Raw genomic sequence first — 15,432 nt, 5'->3', positions numbered from 1 at the left:
ATGGGAGATCCTAATCCATTTATGTTTGGTGGTGGTGGAGGTCAAGGAGGAGGAGACATGGCCAATCCCTTCATGGGAGGACAGCCTCAAATGCCAGAGATGAACCCTTACATGGCCCAACAGCAAATGATGGGTGGAATGGGCATGGGCTACCCACCATATGGCCAAATGGGACAAGCTAATCCATTTGGAATGGGTGGTATGGGCATGGGCTACCCACAAGCTCCTGGAATGGGATATCAACAGCCTCAGAGTATGGGATACTATGGAGGACAACAGCAGGAGCCAAATTCTTTTTATGACCAGTATGGTCAGGCTGCAGAACAACCCACCTCTCTGCCTGTAGGAGGTGTTAGTGCTGGAGCATCTTTGTTTGGTGTAGAAGAACCTACTGCTGCCCTATCTGTAACAAGCGGAAGTCCAACCAGTGACGCCAACCCTTTTCTGCAAGCTGCTCAAACTGAATCAAATACATTTCAACCAATTGAGGCTCCTGAAGAAGAGGTCAACGCAGCCAATCCATTTGCCATGGCTGAACCTGAGATTATTAAACCAGCTCCAATTAAAGAACCTGTGGTAGAAGCTAGTGTAAAGCTGCCAGAAATTCCAGTAAGACCAGATACTCTTGTCTCAAATGTAGTTGGTGGCCTTGAAACGAGTACAACAGACATGCTTGAAAAGCTTGAAATAGCCAAAACTCCAGTAGTTCCAGGTGTTCAGGAAGAGGCTAAGAGTGAATCGAGTTCTGACACAGAAAGTGAACCAGAGCTAGAGGCCCTTGCTACAACTGCAAAGGAATCTCAAGAACCTCCAAATCTTATTGATGTTGAACAAAGTGCCCCAGAAATAAAGATTGAAGAATCTGCCCCAATAGAGAGAAAAGATTCTAAAGAATCAGGCTTTGGGGGGATTTTTGTCAACCAAGAACAGGATGAAATATCCAAAGAAAGGATTCAAACAGCCACAAGTCATGTCAGCCTCAATGAAAATGAATCAAAGGATTCTGATGCTGAAGAGTCCAAACCCCAAAAGGAAAAGAGTGAACCCAGTGATAGCAGTGATGAGTCTGAATCTGCAGCAGCTCCCCCAAAAGAGACATTTAATACTGGTGGAACAGCTGCTGGACTTTTTGATGATGCTCCAAGTGACATTGCAGCTAAACCAACCACCATCAGCACTGGTGATGCTATTTTCTCTGATCTTCCCAGCATGCCTGATATTAAATCTACTGGAGCAGCCATATTTGGAATGAGTGATGAAAGTGCTGCTGGAAGCACTGGTGCTGCTCTGTTTGATATAGTTGCCCCAGAGGCCAGCAGACCTTGTCATGGAGAAATGACTGGTTGGGATGAAAATTTTGATAAGAAATTTGCTAAAGCTGAGCTTGTTGCTGCAACAGCTAGTACTGATGCTTTTGGCATGAGCCAACATGCTGCTGGTGCTTTTGGGGCTCCTGTCATGATGCCTCCAAGTCAAGATCCTAACTTTGGGGACAGTTTTGGTATGTTGCCTGTCCAGGCTGACATGAATAATCCTTTCCTTGCTGAACAAAAGGAAAAGAAGGATGGAGATGAGAATGACTCTGATGAGTTTCCTCTCTTTGATACTGATGTTTCTAAGCCATTGGAGGTGTTTCCAAGGGTTGACAAGTTTCCAGATGGTTGGGACATGTACATTAGACATCCTCCAAAGAAAAAGGTGACCTCTCAAAGATACTGGAAAAAAGTGCATGTCAAAATTGCTAATCAAGATGACAATCCCACAATTCTTCTCTTTGATTCCAAAGAAAATAAAGATCCATTCCAAGAGATTCCCCTGCAAGCTGCCTATTCATTGTCTGATATTTCTCACCAAGTTTTTGATCAGTACAGCAAAGTTTTTACCATCAAACTTCAGTATATTTTCTACAAAGAGAGAGCTGGAATTCGTCCAGGACAGGTGACAAAAATGCAGAAGCTTACTGACAAATTTGGTTTCCTTGCCAAGGCTGTTGAGGATGCTGATCTCAAGGGTGTCAAGGAGTTTGCCAGTGATATGAAAAAGCTTGGAGTACCCCTGGAACATGCCCCACAAATTTCTGAACTTCTGAAGCTTGCCAGCTACAGCTATGAGGACATGAAACAATTTTCAGTCTGTATTGAAGAAAAACTATTCAAGCTGGATGTACATCGTGACAAAGCTCTTACCTACAAGACTGAAGAAGTCCAACTTACTGCCGTTGACGAGGTCTATGTTGAACAGACAGCTGACGGTCACATTACCAAGCATTTGTGTCGTGTCAGGGTTTTCTTCCTGTCCTTCTTGTCTGGCATGCCTGTGGTTGAGCTGGGTGTGAATGATATGACCAGGATGGGCCTGGAGGTTGTTGGTAGGCATGATATTCTTCCTGTACCAACTGAGCAGTGGATCAGGTAATTTACCTTAAATTTTAAATTTTATGAAGTCTTTGTTATAAAAATGGATAAAACTATACTTTCCAAGTATTAAGTATTCATGTAGATCAAAAGCATTCTGTGACAATATATCATATTTCAATAACATGGAAAACATTTGATTTGTTGATTTATTATCATATTGAAATTATCTATCTAAGTCCTGTTTCAATAACATAATTATTCTTAAAATTCTTACATTTAAAAAAAATATGGTATTTTGAGTAAAATATTTTTTTCAATGATTTTAAAACTGTTATCAAATTTCTAGATATGAAGCTATTGAGTTCCACAGTGTGGTAGACAAGAAAGAATTTGACGAAGCTGACCACATAATAAAATTCCAGCCACCGGACGCCTGTTACATCGAGGTTATGCGCTTCCGCACGCGGCCTCCGCGCTCGCGCGAGCTGCCCATGCAGGCCAGGTGCACGTTCATCATCAACGGGAACAAGATTGAGATCAGGGCGGACATAATGGTCCCATACCATGCCACCAAAGCTTGGGGACAGGTAATTATAATTTTTTACCCAATAAAAGTATTTTGATTGCCATTTCATATGATTTCATGTGATGATGTTGCAATTTTAAATAGTTACAAATGTTTATTTTGTTTGTTAAGGGGATATAACCTAAGACTTTATAAATAAAATATTATATATTATATTGTCAAATACTTAAAAATTCTAAATTTTATAAAAGATGTTTTTTTAATGAATGGATCCTTTTTAGGATTTATTATTTAAGAAAATTAATTTAATATTAAGCAAAAAGAATAAAATAAAACATTAAAAAAAACTAATTAGTTCAAATTTGTTTGTATAATATTTAACAAATATTTAAGTAATAAATTTCAGGGAAGTTATTATAACTTTGTAAATTTAGGTGCCATGTGTTGCTATGATGATACCTTTATCAGAATTATTATTTCTAGGTACCATGTGATGATGTTGCTATGATGATACCTTTACCAGAATTATTATTTCTAGGTACCATGTGATGATGTTGCTATGATGATACCCTTACCAGAATTATTATTTCTAGGTACCATGTGATGATGTTGCTATGATGATACCCTTACCAGAATTATTATTTCTAGGTACCATGTGATGATGTTGTTATGATGATACCCTTACCAGAATTATTATTTCTAGGTACCATGTGATGATGTTGTTATGATGATACCCTTACCAGAATTATTATTTCTAGGTACCATGTGATGATGTTGCCATGATGATATCTTTACCAGAATTATCATTTCTAGGTACCATGTGATGATGTTGCTATGATGATACCTTTACCAGAATTATTGTTTCTAGGTACCATGTGATGATGTTGCTATGATGGTACCCTTACCAGAATTATTATTTCTAGGTACCATGTGATGATGTCGCTATGATGATACCTTTACCAGAAATATTATTTCTAGGTACCATGTGATGATGTTGCTATGATGATACACTTACCAGAATTATTATTTCTAGGTACCATGTGATGATGTTGCTATGATGATACCCATACCAGAAATATTATTTCTAGGTACCATGTGATGATGATACCCATACCAGAATTATTATTTCTAGGTACCATGTGATGATGATATACTTACCAGAATTATTATTTCTAGGTACCATGTGATGATGTTGCTATGATGATACCCATACCAGAAATATTATTTCTAGGTACCATGTGATGATGTTGCTATGATGATACCCATACCAGAAATATTATTTCTAGGTACCATGTGATGATGATACCCATACCAGAATTATTATTTCTAGGTACCATGTGATGATGATACACTTACCAGAATTATTATTTCTAGGTACCATGTGATGATGTTGCTATGATGATACCCTTACCAGAATGTTGGATCTACCAGTTTAGGACTGAGAAACAGCATTTGTCTTTAGCTCAGGTAAGCGGCTATTAATCTTTCTTGGCGACTCTTCAAAATGGTAATAATCCTAATAAATTGAGATTATGATACATTATTTACATTCTTAACCCATTAATGACAATAGGGTCTTAAACGACGCACAAATTCAAACCTATACTATCACTCTATTTTTTTATGCTGTCCTTTTTAAATGTTTGTAAATAACTGAATAGAGCTTCAAGTTTTGTCCTCTACATTGCTTGGCCTCTCACTTCATTCGATGACCAGATGAAATCATATTTTCATGGCAGAGGTGGAAAAAATAGGAAAAAATTTCCACACCAGGTCTAACTTTTTTCTTTTAAAGAATTAAAACATACTTTTTTATAATTAATTATAGCATTTGTTATATATTTTTAGTTTCTGCTAAGTTTTCTTTAATTTTAGTTAGTTTACATACTTTTTTTGGATAAATTGTTGTGCGTCGTATTCGACGCATTCGGACTAATCATTTTAGCCATTGCGTCCTTTTTGACCTTATAGGACTAATCATTTTAGGATTTTACTGTATAATCTCCTATAATCTACTAGTTGCTACGCCCCTAACCTCTAGGACGTGTGGGGGATGTCAGGAAAATAGCTTAAAACCATCCCAAGGTATTTATAAAGCTTCCCTGATAAGTAAAACCAATTCAGACCTTCAATTTCTGTAATCTTTGGCTTGAGCCAAAAAACCTTACTACTTTATAGTATGGAATACAAACAAGCAGCGGCTACGCCCCTAAAGGCATCTAGGGCCCCTTAGATTGCAGGGGGAGTCAAATCCCCTCTTTCAATTACAATTTTTAAAAGAAAAAGTTTTTTTTTTTAATTTTGGGTTTTTTTATTTTCTAGGGATGATTTCTCTTAAGGGATGGTGGTGGTACCCTCCTTCAAAATAGTTATAAACCTTACCAGGACCTAGTAGAAGCTACCATGTAACGGAGCACCATATAGGTTCAGTGGTTAGCAAGGTCCTTTGGTACACACACAAAGACATACAATAACATGTTACTTTATTTTAAGAATATAAAAGTAGTAGCGCAGATAATCTACAACTAGGGTCTGTCTGTACGTCCACCTGTCTGTATTTCCATAATTGCATCCAAATAAATAATAGCTACCTTACAACTAGGGAATGTATGTATGTCTGTCTATATATCCATAATTACAGCCAATTAAAGACTGTAAATATGTTTATACCTCCGTAATTTTTATTGCAGCCTAGCTGTTAATATATTCATAAAAATAGCGCAAATACTCAACAATTATGGTCTGTCTGTACATCCGTCCGTCTGTACATATATAATTGCATCCAAATAATTAACAACTACGCTACAACTAAGAAATGTATTGGTTAGGGATCTAAAATAGTAAGTCAATGGCCGATAAATTGATGTACTTTCTCAGGGATATTATACCATAAAATCTTTCTGTAGATTACATTTAGTGGTTGAAACATTTGGACACTTAAAAAACCAACCAATCAAAATACAAATACAATTCCCCACAGTTGGTAAGACAACAAATAAGAAAAAGTTATTATAAAACTTTAAGGATTAACAGGGGCTGGGGGGGGGGGTGGGTTGTCATGTATTGGGTTGTTCAATATAATTGTCGACAAAATCATATTTCTTTGCTAAACATTGTAATAAAGTGAAAGGGTATCTATCTGTGTATCTGCTTAACTGATATGCTTCTTTTTTTTCTTTGTAGCTTCTCATAGGTCCTAAGAAGGTTTACAACTATTTTTGGGAAGGTTACCTCCACCCTCCAAAGAGAAATCGCCCCTTGAAAAAGACCCCCCAACACAAGAAAAAATAGAATTAACTTAATGAAATTAATTCTTTTTAAATAAAAAATATTGCTGTTGAATTCAATGACCTCTCCCCATCTCAAGTGCTCCTAAAGGCCTCTAGGGGCGTAGCCACTAGTACTAAATAATTATATTCTGAATTGTTTCATACAGACGAATGGACGTACAGACAGACACTGATTGTAGAGTATCTGTGTTATGTATCCTTTTAATAAAGTAACAGGATATACTTTCTACATGTGTCTGTGTGTTGTGTACCAAGGGAACTCACTAACCACTGAACCGATATGGTTCTTCTTTACATGGTAGCTTCTCATAGAACCTGGTAAGGTTTATAAATATTTTGGGGGAGAGTACCACCACCCTCCAAAGAGAAATCGCCACTTAAAAAAGACCCCCAACACAAGAAAAAATAGAATGAACTTAATGAAATTAATTCTTTTTAAATCTAAAATAAAAAATATTGTTGTAGAATTCAATGACCTCTCCCCATCTCAAGTGCCCCTACAGGCCTCTAGGGGCGTAGCCACTAGTACCAAATAATTATATTCTGAATTGTTTTATACAGACGAATGGACGTACAGACAGACACTGATTGTAGAGTATCTGTGTTATGTATCCTTTTAATAAATTAACAGGATCTAAATACATTCTACATACATGTGTCTGTGTGTACTAAGGGATCTCACTAACCACTGAACCGATATGGTTCTCCTTTACATTTTAGCTTCTCATAGAACCTGGTAAGGTTTATAACTATTTTGGGGGAGAGTACCACAACCGCTCTAGGAGAAATCACCCCTAGAAAATAATAAACCCCTCTCATTATTATTTAAAAATTTTTCTTTAAAAACTGTAATTGAAAGAGGGGGTTTGACTCCCCCCAAACCCAAGGGTCCCTGGATGCCTCTAGGGGCGAAGCGGCTGCTAGTATAGTGTTCCATACTATAAAGTAGTAAGGTTTTTGTCTGAAGCTAAAGATTATAGAAATTTCGGGTCTGAACTGGTTTTACTTATCAGGAAAGCTTTATAAATATCTTGGGATGGTTTTATGCTATTTTTCTGACATTCCCCACCCAACCTGGAGGTTAGGGGCGAAGCAACTAATAGATTATACAGTAAAAGCCTAAGATGATTAGTCCGATATGGTACATAATAGACGCATGGGAAAAATGATTAGTCCGAATGCGTCGGAAACGACGCAAAAAAAAAACTTCTTTGGTATGCCACAAATCAAAAAATCTAAAAATACAAATGTCTTACAATCCCTTAAGGAAGCTGTGTTTAAAATTTCAAGTGATTCTGACGACAGGGGGGAAGTTCGGCACTAATGGGTTAACGTGTAAAAAAATTTTATTACCTGTATTACAACAAAATTAAAAGAGATTCAACCTATGTTGTAATTTTCTAAGTAATTACTTTTCTAGTAAGTTTTGTTATTGGTGCACATCTTATGAATATTGAATTTCTTGTTCTATAAAGATTTACTAAATTTTTCTAATTTAGAATAAAATAAAGTTCATAATTATTCAATAGAAGACAAATATTAAAATAATGTGAATCAAATTACATTTAGGTACGAGATGCCCTGAGCAGTGGAAACATAAACCTTGCCACCAGAATGGGATCTGTGAAGTCAGCCCATAGGAGGGCTGGCAAGGTCAAGGGTATTGACAGGTTCCTGGGCACCATGGAGACGGCCAGCCAGGATCTTATGGAGACTTCTTCAGGTAAGTTCAACTAAATTAAGTAATATTATTCAGTCATTGTGTTGATATACTGGGATAACATAGGAAGGCAAATACTGAATTAGATTAGCTTCCCCTATTATATTCGTATACCAAAGTAACAGGATGTTTATGTGTCTGTCTGTGTGTATCCTTTCGATTTCTTTTTAACCATTTTACCGATATGGTTTTCATTTTTCAATATAGCTCTTTGTTCAGTGAAGGTTTATATCTATTTTGGAGGAGAGTACCAATAACCTCCCAAGATAAATTGAATCAAGAAAAATTACCACTTCCCTAACATTCACGCATACCTTACCTCGCTCGATAAAACTAAATGATGATATGAACATTACCTTAAATCTATGGTATGGCAGTTGTTATACAAATATTTAATATTCAGGTGTGGCCAAGTATGAGCATCAACATAAATCCATAGTATGGAGAGTTCCAAGATTGCCTAAGCATGGTCAAGGTTCATACACAAATCATGAATTTGTCTGTAGACTTAATTTAACAAGTTATGATCAGGTAAGGTTAATAGTTTCAAAATTGTTTATTTACAATAATTATACAATAAAATCTATTTTTAACACTGAATTGCATTGAATCTGTGATAAAAGCGAAACTTGCAACACTATTATCGAAATAAAAAAGTCTGTACGTCCATTTAAAACATGTTGAATTTTAATATATTGACTACATTTTTTGTTAATGAGTATTTTTTTATGTTCATATTGCATTTTAGATGCCTGAATCATTTGAGAAACACTTTACATTGGAATTCACCCAGCCTGCCACCTGTGAGAGCTATACTGTACTAAGATCTGTATCTATTCAAGATGGTTCAGGTATAGTTTATATTTACTACTACTGCCACTTGTGAGAGCTATACTGTACTAAGATCTGTTTCTTCCTTTTTGAAATTTGTATATCAATGTAAATGCTTTCATTTTTATGCATTTTAATTTCCCATGTTTTTTTTTATTAACTCATGGATCTCAAGGGATAAGACATTTGATGATTAATTAATGTACATCCCCATTGATCATCAACAATATTAACCCTGCTTTATACATCAAATTATTTGTTGACACCAATAGTTTCCAGTCAACCAATTAAAATTTTATAAAAAGTATCGGAAGTAATTGATCCAACAAATAATATAATGTGTTTATAAAACTTTGGGTACCAGTGTAATTTACAGTCCAATATTCCCTCCCTCTCTAGTTAAACTAGTCTAATGACACTAAATTAAATAATGACAATTTCAGGGGAACCTCCAGAGAAGTTTGTAAAATACCTTGCCCGTCACGAGTATAAGATCGGTATCGATTTCCAGGAGGGCAAGGAGAAGGACGCGTACAGGGCGGCCACCGCCAAGCCACCCACCCCACCCCCTGTACAGGAACAGCAGGACGAGATGAGGGAGTACGAGGACTTTCCAGATGAGAACGGCAGAAAAGACTCGGATTCGGATTCAGATTAGAAAAATAATTATTGATAAAAACTTTACTTAACCCCAAATTATGGCTCGGCAGCCTGCCTTCAGGCGCCATTTAAATAAATTTTGGGTACTTGCTACATTACGAACATGTTTAAACATTTAGCTGACTTTAAAAGTTATAAAAGAATTGGAGGAAAACGCACGGCTGCCGAGCCTTGCTTCAAATACTCAACAGTAATAAATTAACTTTTAAAGCAGAAATAAAAGAAAATTTAGTTTTTAAAAGGTTTGTTAAATTTTCTCTACTTTTTAGAGGTACATAAATAAGATATTTCTATGAAAATATCAATCTGCATTTATCATAAAAGTAGTTAGGTATATTCATCATTTTTGTGAACATTAAAACAAATATAAAAAAAGACAAATTTTGGAATCTCAAAAATTAAATAAACTGGGATACACCTCTGTATAGTAATAAACCTCAAATTTGTAAATTAGAATCAACGAACAGGAAAGAACTTTTTTGTATTACCATATGATAAATTTGTATGTAATTACTGTTCGTATTCTTTGCATATATAGAAGACTCTAAAGAAAATGACCAAACATAATCTGTAATGTATTTTTTGTTCTTGTTATAAAGTAACGATAAAAAGTTAAGTTTATAACATGAAAGAAGTTTAAAAATGTTAGTTAAAAATTGTAGTTGATATATAGTATAGTTATTATGTTTTAAACATTGTTTGATATAAATAATTTTCAATTGATTTTCTTTGAAAACTTTTACCAATGCAATGTTTTAAATTATTACAATTTTGACAATAATCAAATGAAAAAATATGAAATATGCCAAATTGTTACAATAGATTGTTATATTTTATGGAATATGAGGCTTTAATTTTAGCATATGCTTCTAGTTTTAATATTTGTTTTCAGTAAGCATAGTAATTTAATTTTAATATGAAAATATGAAATTGTTTGTGGACTAGCTGTTTATTCAAAAGAGATGATATGTATAATGTATGTCTCAACAATAAATCCTAACTTGTAAACTTTTTTTCTTTAGAAAATATTATAAGCAAAGTTATTCTGTAATTAGAGCCTATACTTATGTCATAGGCCAGAGGCATTCCTTTGACCTTCATTAAAACAAAGCAAACATGATGTCTGTTTGAAAGGCAAGATTTAGGAAAAATTATATAACCTTTTTTGGTTATGCATTATTTTCCAAAAAAAGGCAACTTTTAAACACAAAGACATTTTTTAAATATCCTGTCTGGCTGTTTTAAAGGTAGTGTTTTGGCAGGCGGCCGAAATAGAGATCTTATTGTACCAACAATGAATTGGTATAGATAGTAAGAAACATACAGAAGAAAACTTTTGGTATATACTTTATTTTAAAATCATATAAACTAAACTGCGAAGGCTAATTCAATACCTGATACCTTTGGGGACGGTAAATAACAACGTAGGCTCCGATCTTTATGCATGTCCCAAGGTGCTAACATCCTAACTAATGCAGCCAACCAACCCTTGTCTTGAAGTCCTGACTGTTTTGGGCTAATGTATTCGACTTACTCCTACTATTAACATAGCAACATTAGGTACAACTTTTCACTTCTTTAATCATGAAGCAGTTTTTGCCGAGATTAGAACCCATAACCTATCAGTACTCAACGAATAGTGGATGTGGGACGTGTTATACTACAGAAACGCGGGATAATCTAATACTCAAAAATTCAGATTTGCACAGAAAATAAGATCATTGATCGCTCTCAATATACACGCTTAATGAAATAAACGTCATTCGCAGCTAAAAAAAATTTTGTTTGGAATGTAGCTGCTCTGGAACTATACTCATATCTAAAGTCATTGTAGTAACTATTATATAAACTATACAGCTAACGCTAGTCCATTGTCAAAATTGATTTATTATTACTTGGATCTTACACCAGATCTAAAAAGTGAACGAACCCCCATTTACCCTATTTCTTCCTACTGGATAAACGAATTGACCAATAAATGACAGGGAAAATAGCAACCATAATTGAAGACAGTTTTTCCAATGTCATAATATCCACTCATATTCTACATCCATTATTTACAAGCTGAAAAAAACTACCTCTTATAACTAAACAAAATTAATTGTGGTAGGCAAAAAGCAAATTCTGTAGGTAAAAGTTAATTTTATGAAAATTTACTGAACTAGTTTTTATAAGGTTGTCTCCAAATTCTGTAGGTAAAAGTTAATTTTATTAAAATTTACTGAACTAGTTTTTATAAGGTTGTCTCCACGTATTCCTTAGATGATACTTTTAAATAATTAGCTGCACTGTCATTTGTGGATTTATTCTTGTTTGTTTTTGACAAGGAATATATTGTTTAATTAACAACTTCCCTAGCAACGCTAAAACATTAAACAAAGATGAATATATCCATTAGTAGCGAAGCTCAAAATGGCCTAAACATTACAATAGTGGAAACAGTTATCCAGTATGGCTTCGAACTCGAAAATATCCGCTGAATTAGAACTGGTTTACAGACAATTTTCTACATATATTAAATTAAAATAAAAAAATCAATCCCAATTTTGTTAGACTTGGCCTTCAGATCCCCGGGGCTATCAAAACTGGTTTTACATTTTAATATCCTTGAAAAGCTCTCTATAACACGATGTGATAGATAACTAAAAACACACTTTTATTGATCCTTGAATAAACCAAATTACTTGACAACTATTGGCACAATTATGTTCAGAGCATAATTCGTGAATTTTTAAATTCTAGAGTAGATTCGCTTCTGCAAAAAATGAAATAAATCTGCTCAGCATTTTTGTAAAAGAAAACAAATGAAGAGAATGAATGTAAATAAAAGAACAGGGATAACGACATCAACAAAGGCGGAGCTAAACACAGAAAAATTAAGAATTCAGAGAGAAGCCCATATAATAACTTTCTTCTTAATTTAATATTTTTCGTATGGTAGCATTTAAATATTTATTGTAAAATTGCAGCTTAATGTTATATAAAAATTTACTGAAAAAGTTAGGTATTGCCATGTCTATAAAAAGAGCCATAGACGTCCAAGGGGGGGGCACACCCCTCCTTAACCAAACTTTAGATTAAAAAAATTTCCCAAACATTCGGACAATTGGGCGTTCAAATAGGACCTAGTGGTAGTTAGAATCAGTTGAGAACAAAATCCCAGCCGTTCCTTCTTGCCAGAAATCGCCATTTTAAGATTTTTAGTAAAATTGCACTAAATATCCAAATACAAACTTAAATCTACTTTTAATTTTTTAGTATAATTTTAGTGAGACAGCTCAATAACAGAGAATCTTTGCTCCTGTGGCTAAACTTACTGCCTGGAGTCCCTAACAGAGAGTGCCCTATGTGTTAACACAAGTAGAGATTCGAACCCATTCCCAAAACTAGCCAAAGTGTATTACAGCATTAGGTCAGTATTTTCACCACTGACAGGTGGAAGGCAAGGCCTATCCTAACCAGAAACCCGATCATTCACCCACAGGCCCCAGTGGAGCACCTTGGAGGTCTGCACCACATGTTTAGTGGGGTGTTCACCTGCACCCATGGATTGGGTAGGTTGAGACCTAATGGTGCCCACAGGCTCCCATTAACCCTGCCATTTGGGAAAGCTTAGAATAATGTCACACACCTGGCCCCTAAAATGGGCTGTTACTCCCCTGCCAATCATAGATCAGCACAGCCGCCATGGAAGGATAACTGCAGGTGGTGGGCAGCATACCTTCACTCAAGATGCAAGTTAGCCCCATTCTGATTTTGATCCTCCAGGAGATCATGGTAGTGTGCATCTTGAACTATGCCCAGAGCCTGGGAGGGTTCTTTCTGAGGGAGTTGGGGACACCATTACTGTTTGACAAACCCGAGCTGATGGTATGGATCAATAGGGAGAGTAGCCATGGTCGCCCCCACTCACATTAAGCAAGTGGTCACAGCCCTGCCAAGCCTGGGGAGGGCCCAGAGCCCCTCCCACAAACAGCTGCTAAAGACAAGAAGCCCTCTAGCTGTAAAATCAACTGTCTGGCCAGAGCAGCTTTTATGGGGCCACAGCCCTTGTCCCCATAGACTTTCATGAGGTCAAGGAGCACCTGTTCAGAGCTGACTGATAACCAGGATATGGGTAGCGTGAAGTTCTTGGCCATTCCCATCAAGATAGGGGCCTGGGCCCCTCAAAAGGTAAAACTGAACAGGGGCTATTCTTAGTTATAGCTATAGCTCAGGGGCTATTGAACACCCCCATGGTGTTCAATGTGCCTCCAGGAGGTGCGACTGCATCAAACGGCCCCCCAGGAGAGAGATGGTGGTCAAGACCAGGCCTAACTTTCCAGTGCAGGGGACCCCAGGTAAAACTTTAACAAGGAGCTGAACCTGCTGATCACCAACAACAGCTAGAAGGTATCCAAAGGGGCATGCATTGCCTGATCCCAATAATGTAATATACAGCTATTCCACCATGGCTAGTTTCAAACAGTAACTGTGTCCCCAACTCATGCATTGCTTAATGTGAATGGGGGCGACCATGGCTACTCTCCCTATTGATCCATACCATCAGCTCGGGTTTGTCAAACAGTAATGGTGTCCCCAACTCCCTCAGATAAAACCCTCCCAGGCTCAGGGCATAGTTTAAGATGCACACTACCAGGATCTCCTGGAGGATCAAGAACAGGGTAGTGCTAACTTGCATCTTGAGCAAAGGTATGCGGCCCACCACCTGCAGCTATTCTTCCATGGCAGCTGTGCTGATCTGTGATTGGCAGGGAAGCATCTCATGGACAGGGCACTAGCCAGGTGTGTGACATCACTCTGAGCTTGGCCCAAATGGCAGGGTTCATGGGAGTCTGAGGGCACCATTGGAACTCAAGCTGCCCAATCCATAGGTGCAGGTGAACAACACCCCAGAAAACAAGTAGACCTCCAAGGTGCTTCACTGGGGCCTGTGGGTGAATGATCAGGTTTCTGGTTAGGATTGGCCTTGCCTTCCATCTGTTAGTGGTGAAAATACTAACCTAATGCTGTAACACACAGCTATTCCACATTAGTTAGTTTTGGGAATGGGTTTGAATCCCTACTTGTGTTAACACATAAAGGCACTCTCTGTTAGGGACACCAGGCAGTCAGTTTGGCCACAGGAGCAAAGATACTCTGTTTTGGGACTGTCTCACTAAAATTATACTAAAAAATTTAAAGAAGATTTAAGTTTGTATTTGGATATTTAGTGCAATTTTACTTAAAATCTTAAAATGACGATATCTGGCAAGAAGAAACGGCTGGGATTTTGTTCTCAACTGATTCTAACTACCACTAGGTCCTATTTAAACGCCCAATTGTCCAAATGTTTGGGAAATTTTTTTAATCTAAAGTTCGGTTAAGGAGGGGTGTGGGGGGTTAAAGTGGGGATTACTCCCCCCAAACGAATTTTGGGGTGCCGTAGGCACCCCCAAATTATTTTTCATTTTACCCACCCCCATTTAAAATTTACCCCTACCCTGGGGTTGTCGTAGGCAACCCCAACCATTAAGGAGGGGGTATTTATCCCCCCCAAACAAAATAAATACTAAATATTTAATAAAATTCAAAAAATTTTAATAAAATTCAAAAAATTTTACCCCGGGGGTAAATTTTGGGGGGGGTAAACAAAATTAACCACTGGCAATAGATTTCAGGGGGGTAATTTAACCCCCGGGGAAAAATTTTTTTTTGGGGGGGGGGTAAAAAAAATTTGTGGCGCGCCATTTTACCCCCCCCCCCAAAAAAAAAAAAAAAATAACCCCCCCGTTAAAAAAATTTCCCCCCCCCCAAAAACAAAAAAGCTTGGACGCCCCTGAAAAGAGCCTTTGCAATTTTTTACATACTAGGTGCAATTTGGGGTCTAGCCGTTTTTGAAATCTTAAAGGACATATTGCAGATATCATTCTACTTAAAACGGGACGTTGATTGCTTGGAACCTTTAACTCTAATGCAAATAACATAATTATATATATAATTACGTAAGATTAAAAGAGGGATTGGACATTGGAATGTTTTCACACAAGTCCTCAAAGTTTTATAACA

At 36.7% G+C, this 15,432-nt stretch overlaps 1 protein-coding gene across 2 annotated transcripts; it reads left to right on the top strand.

Moving 5' to 3' along the window:
- Nucleotides 1-10,392, top strand: stnB (stoned B). 2 transcript variants are annotated; one of them, XM_080163814.1, is made up of 7 exons: nt 1-2,411; nt 2,704-2,944; nt 4,258-4,350; nt 7,743-7,896; nt 8,297-8,424; nt 8,642-8,744; nt 9,168-10,392. In XM_080163814.1, the coding sequence occupies exons 1-7, from the start codon at nt 1-3 to the stop codon at nt 9,380-9,382; spliced, it is 3,345 nt and encodes a 1,114-aa protein (XP_080019940.1). In that variant the 3' UTR covers nt 9,383-10,392. The 2 variants fall into 2 exon arrangements, with proteins under 2 accessions (XP_080019940.1, XP_080019941.1); XM_080163815.1 differs by lacking the exons at nt 4,258-4,350; nt 7,743-7,896; nt 8,297-8,424; nt 8,642-8,744; nt 9,168-10,392 and adding an exon at nt 3,422-3,502.
- The last annotated feature ends 5,040 nt before the right edge of the window (nt 10,393-15,432 follow it).

This window comes from Acartia tonsa, chromosome 6, assembly GCF_053477335.1.
Source record: "Acartia tonsa isolate MP-2025a chromosome 6, ASM5347733v1, whole genome shotgun sequence".
In the NCBI taxonomy this organism is placed as follows: domain Eukaryota; kingdom Metazoa; phylum Arthropoda; class Copepoda; order Calanoida; family Acartiidae; genus Acartia; species Acartia tonsa.
This window is presented reverse-complemented; position numbering and strand designations above follow the sequence as displayed.

Coding starts and splice junctions, on each gene's coding strand:
- stnB (XM_080163814.1), top strand. CDS start 1: ATGGGAGATCCTAATCCATTTATGTTTGGTGGTGGTGGAGGTCAAGGA. Junction 8,425..8,641: donor ATTTAACAAGTTATGATCAG/GTAAGGTTAATA, acceptor ATTGCATTTTAG/ATGCCTGAATCATTTGAGAA. Junction 8,745..9,167: donor ATCTATTCAAGATGGTTCAG/GTATAGTTTATA, acceptor TGACAATTTCAG/GGGAACCTCCAGAGAAGTTT.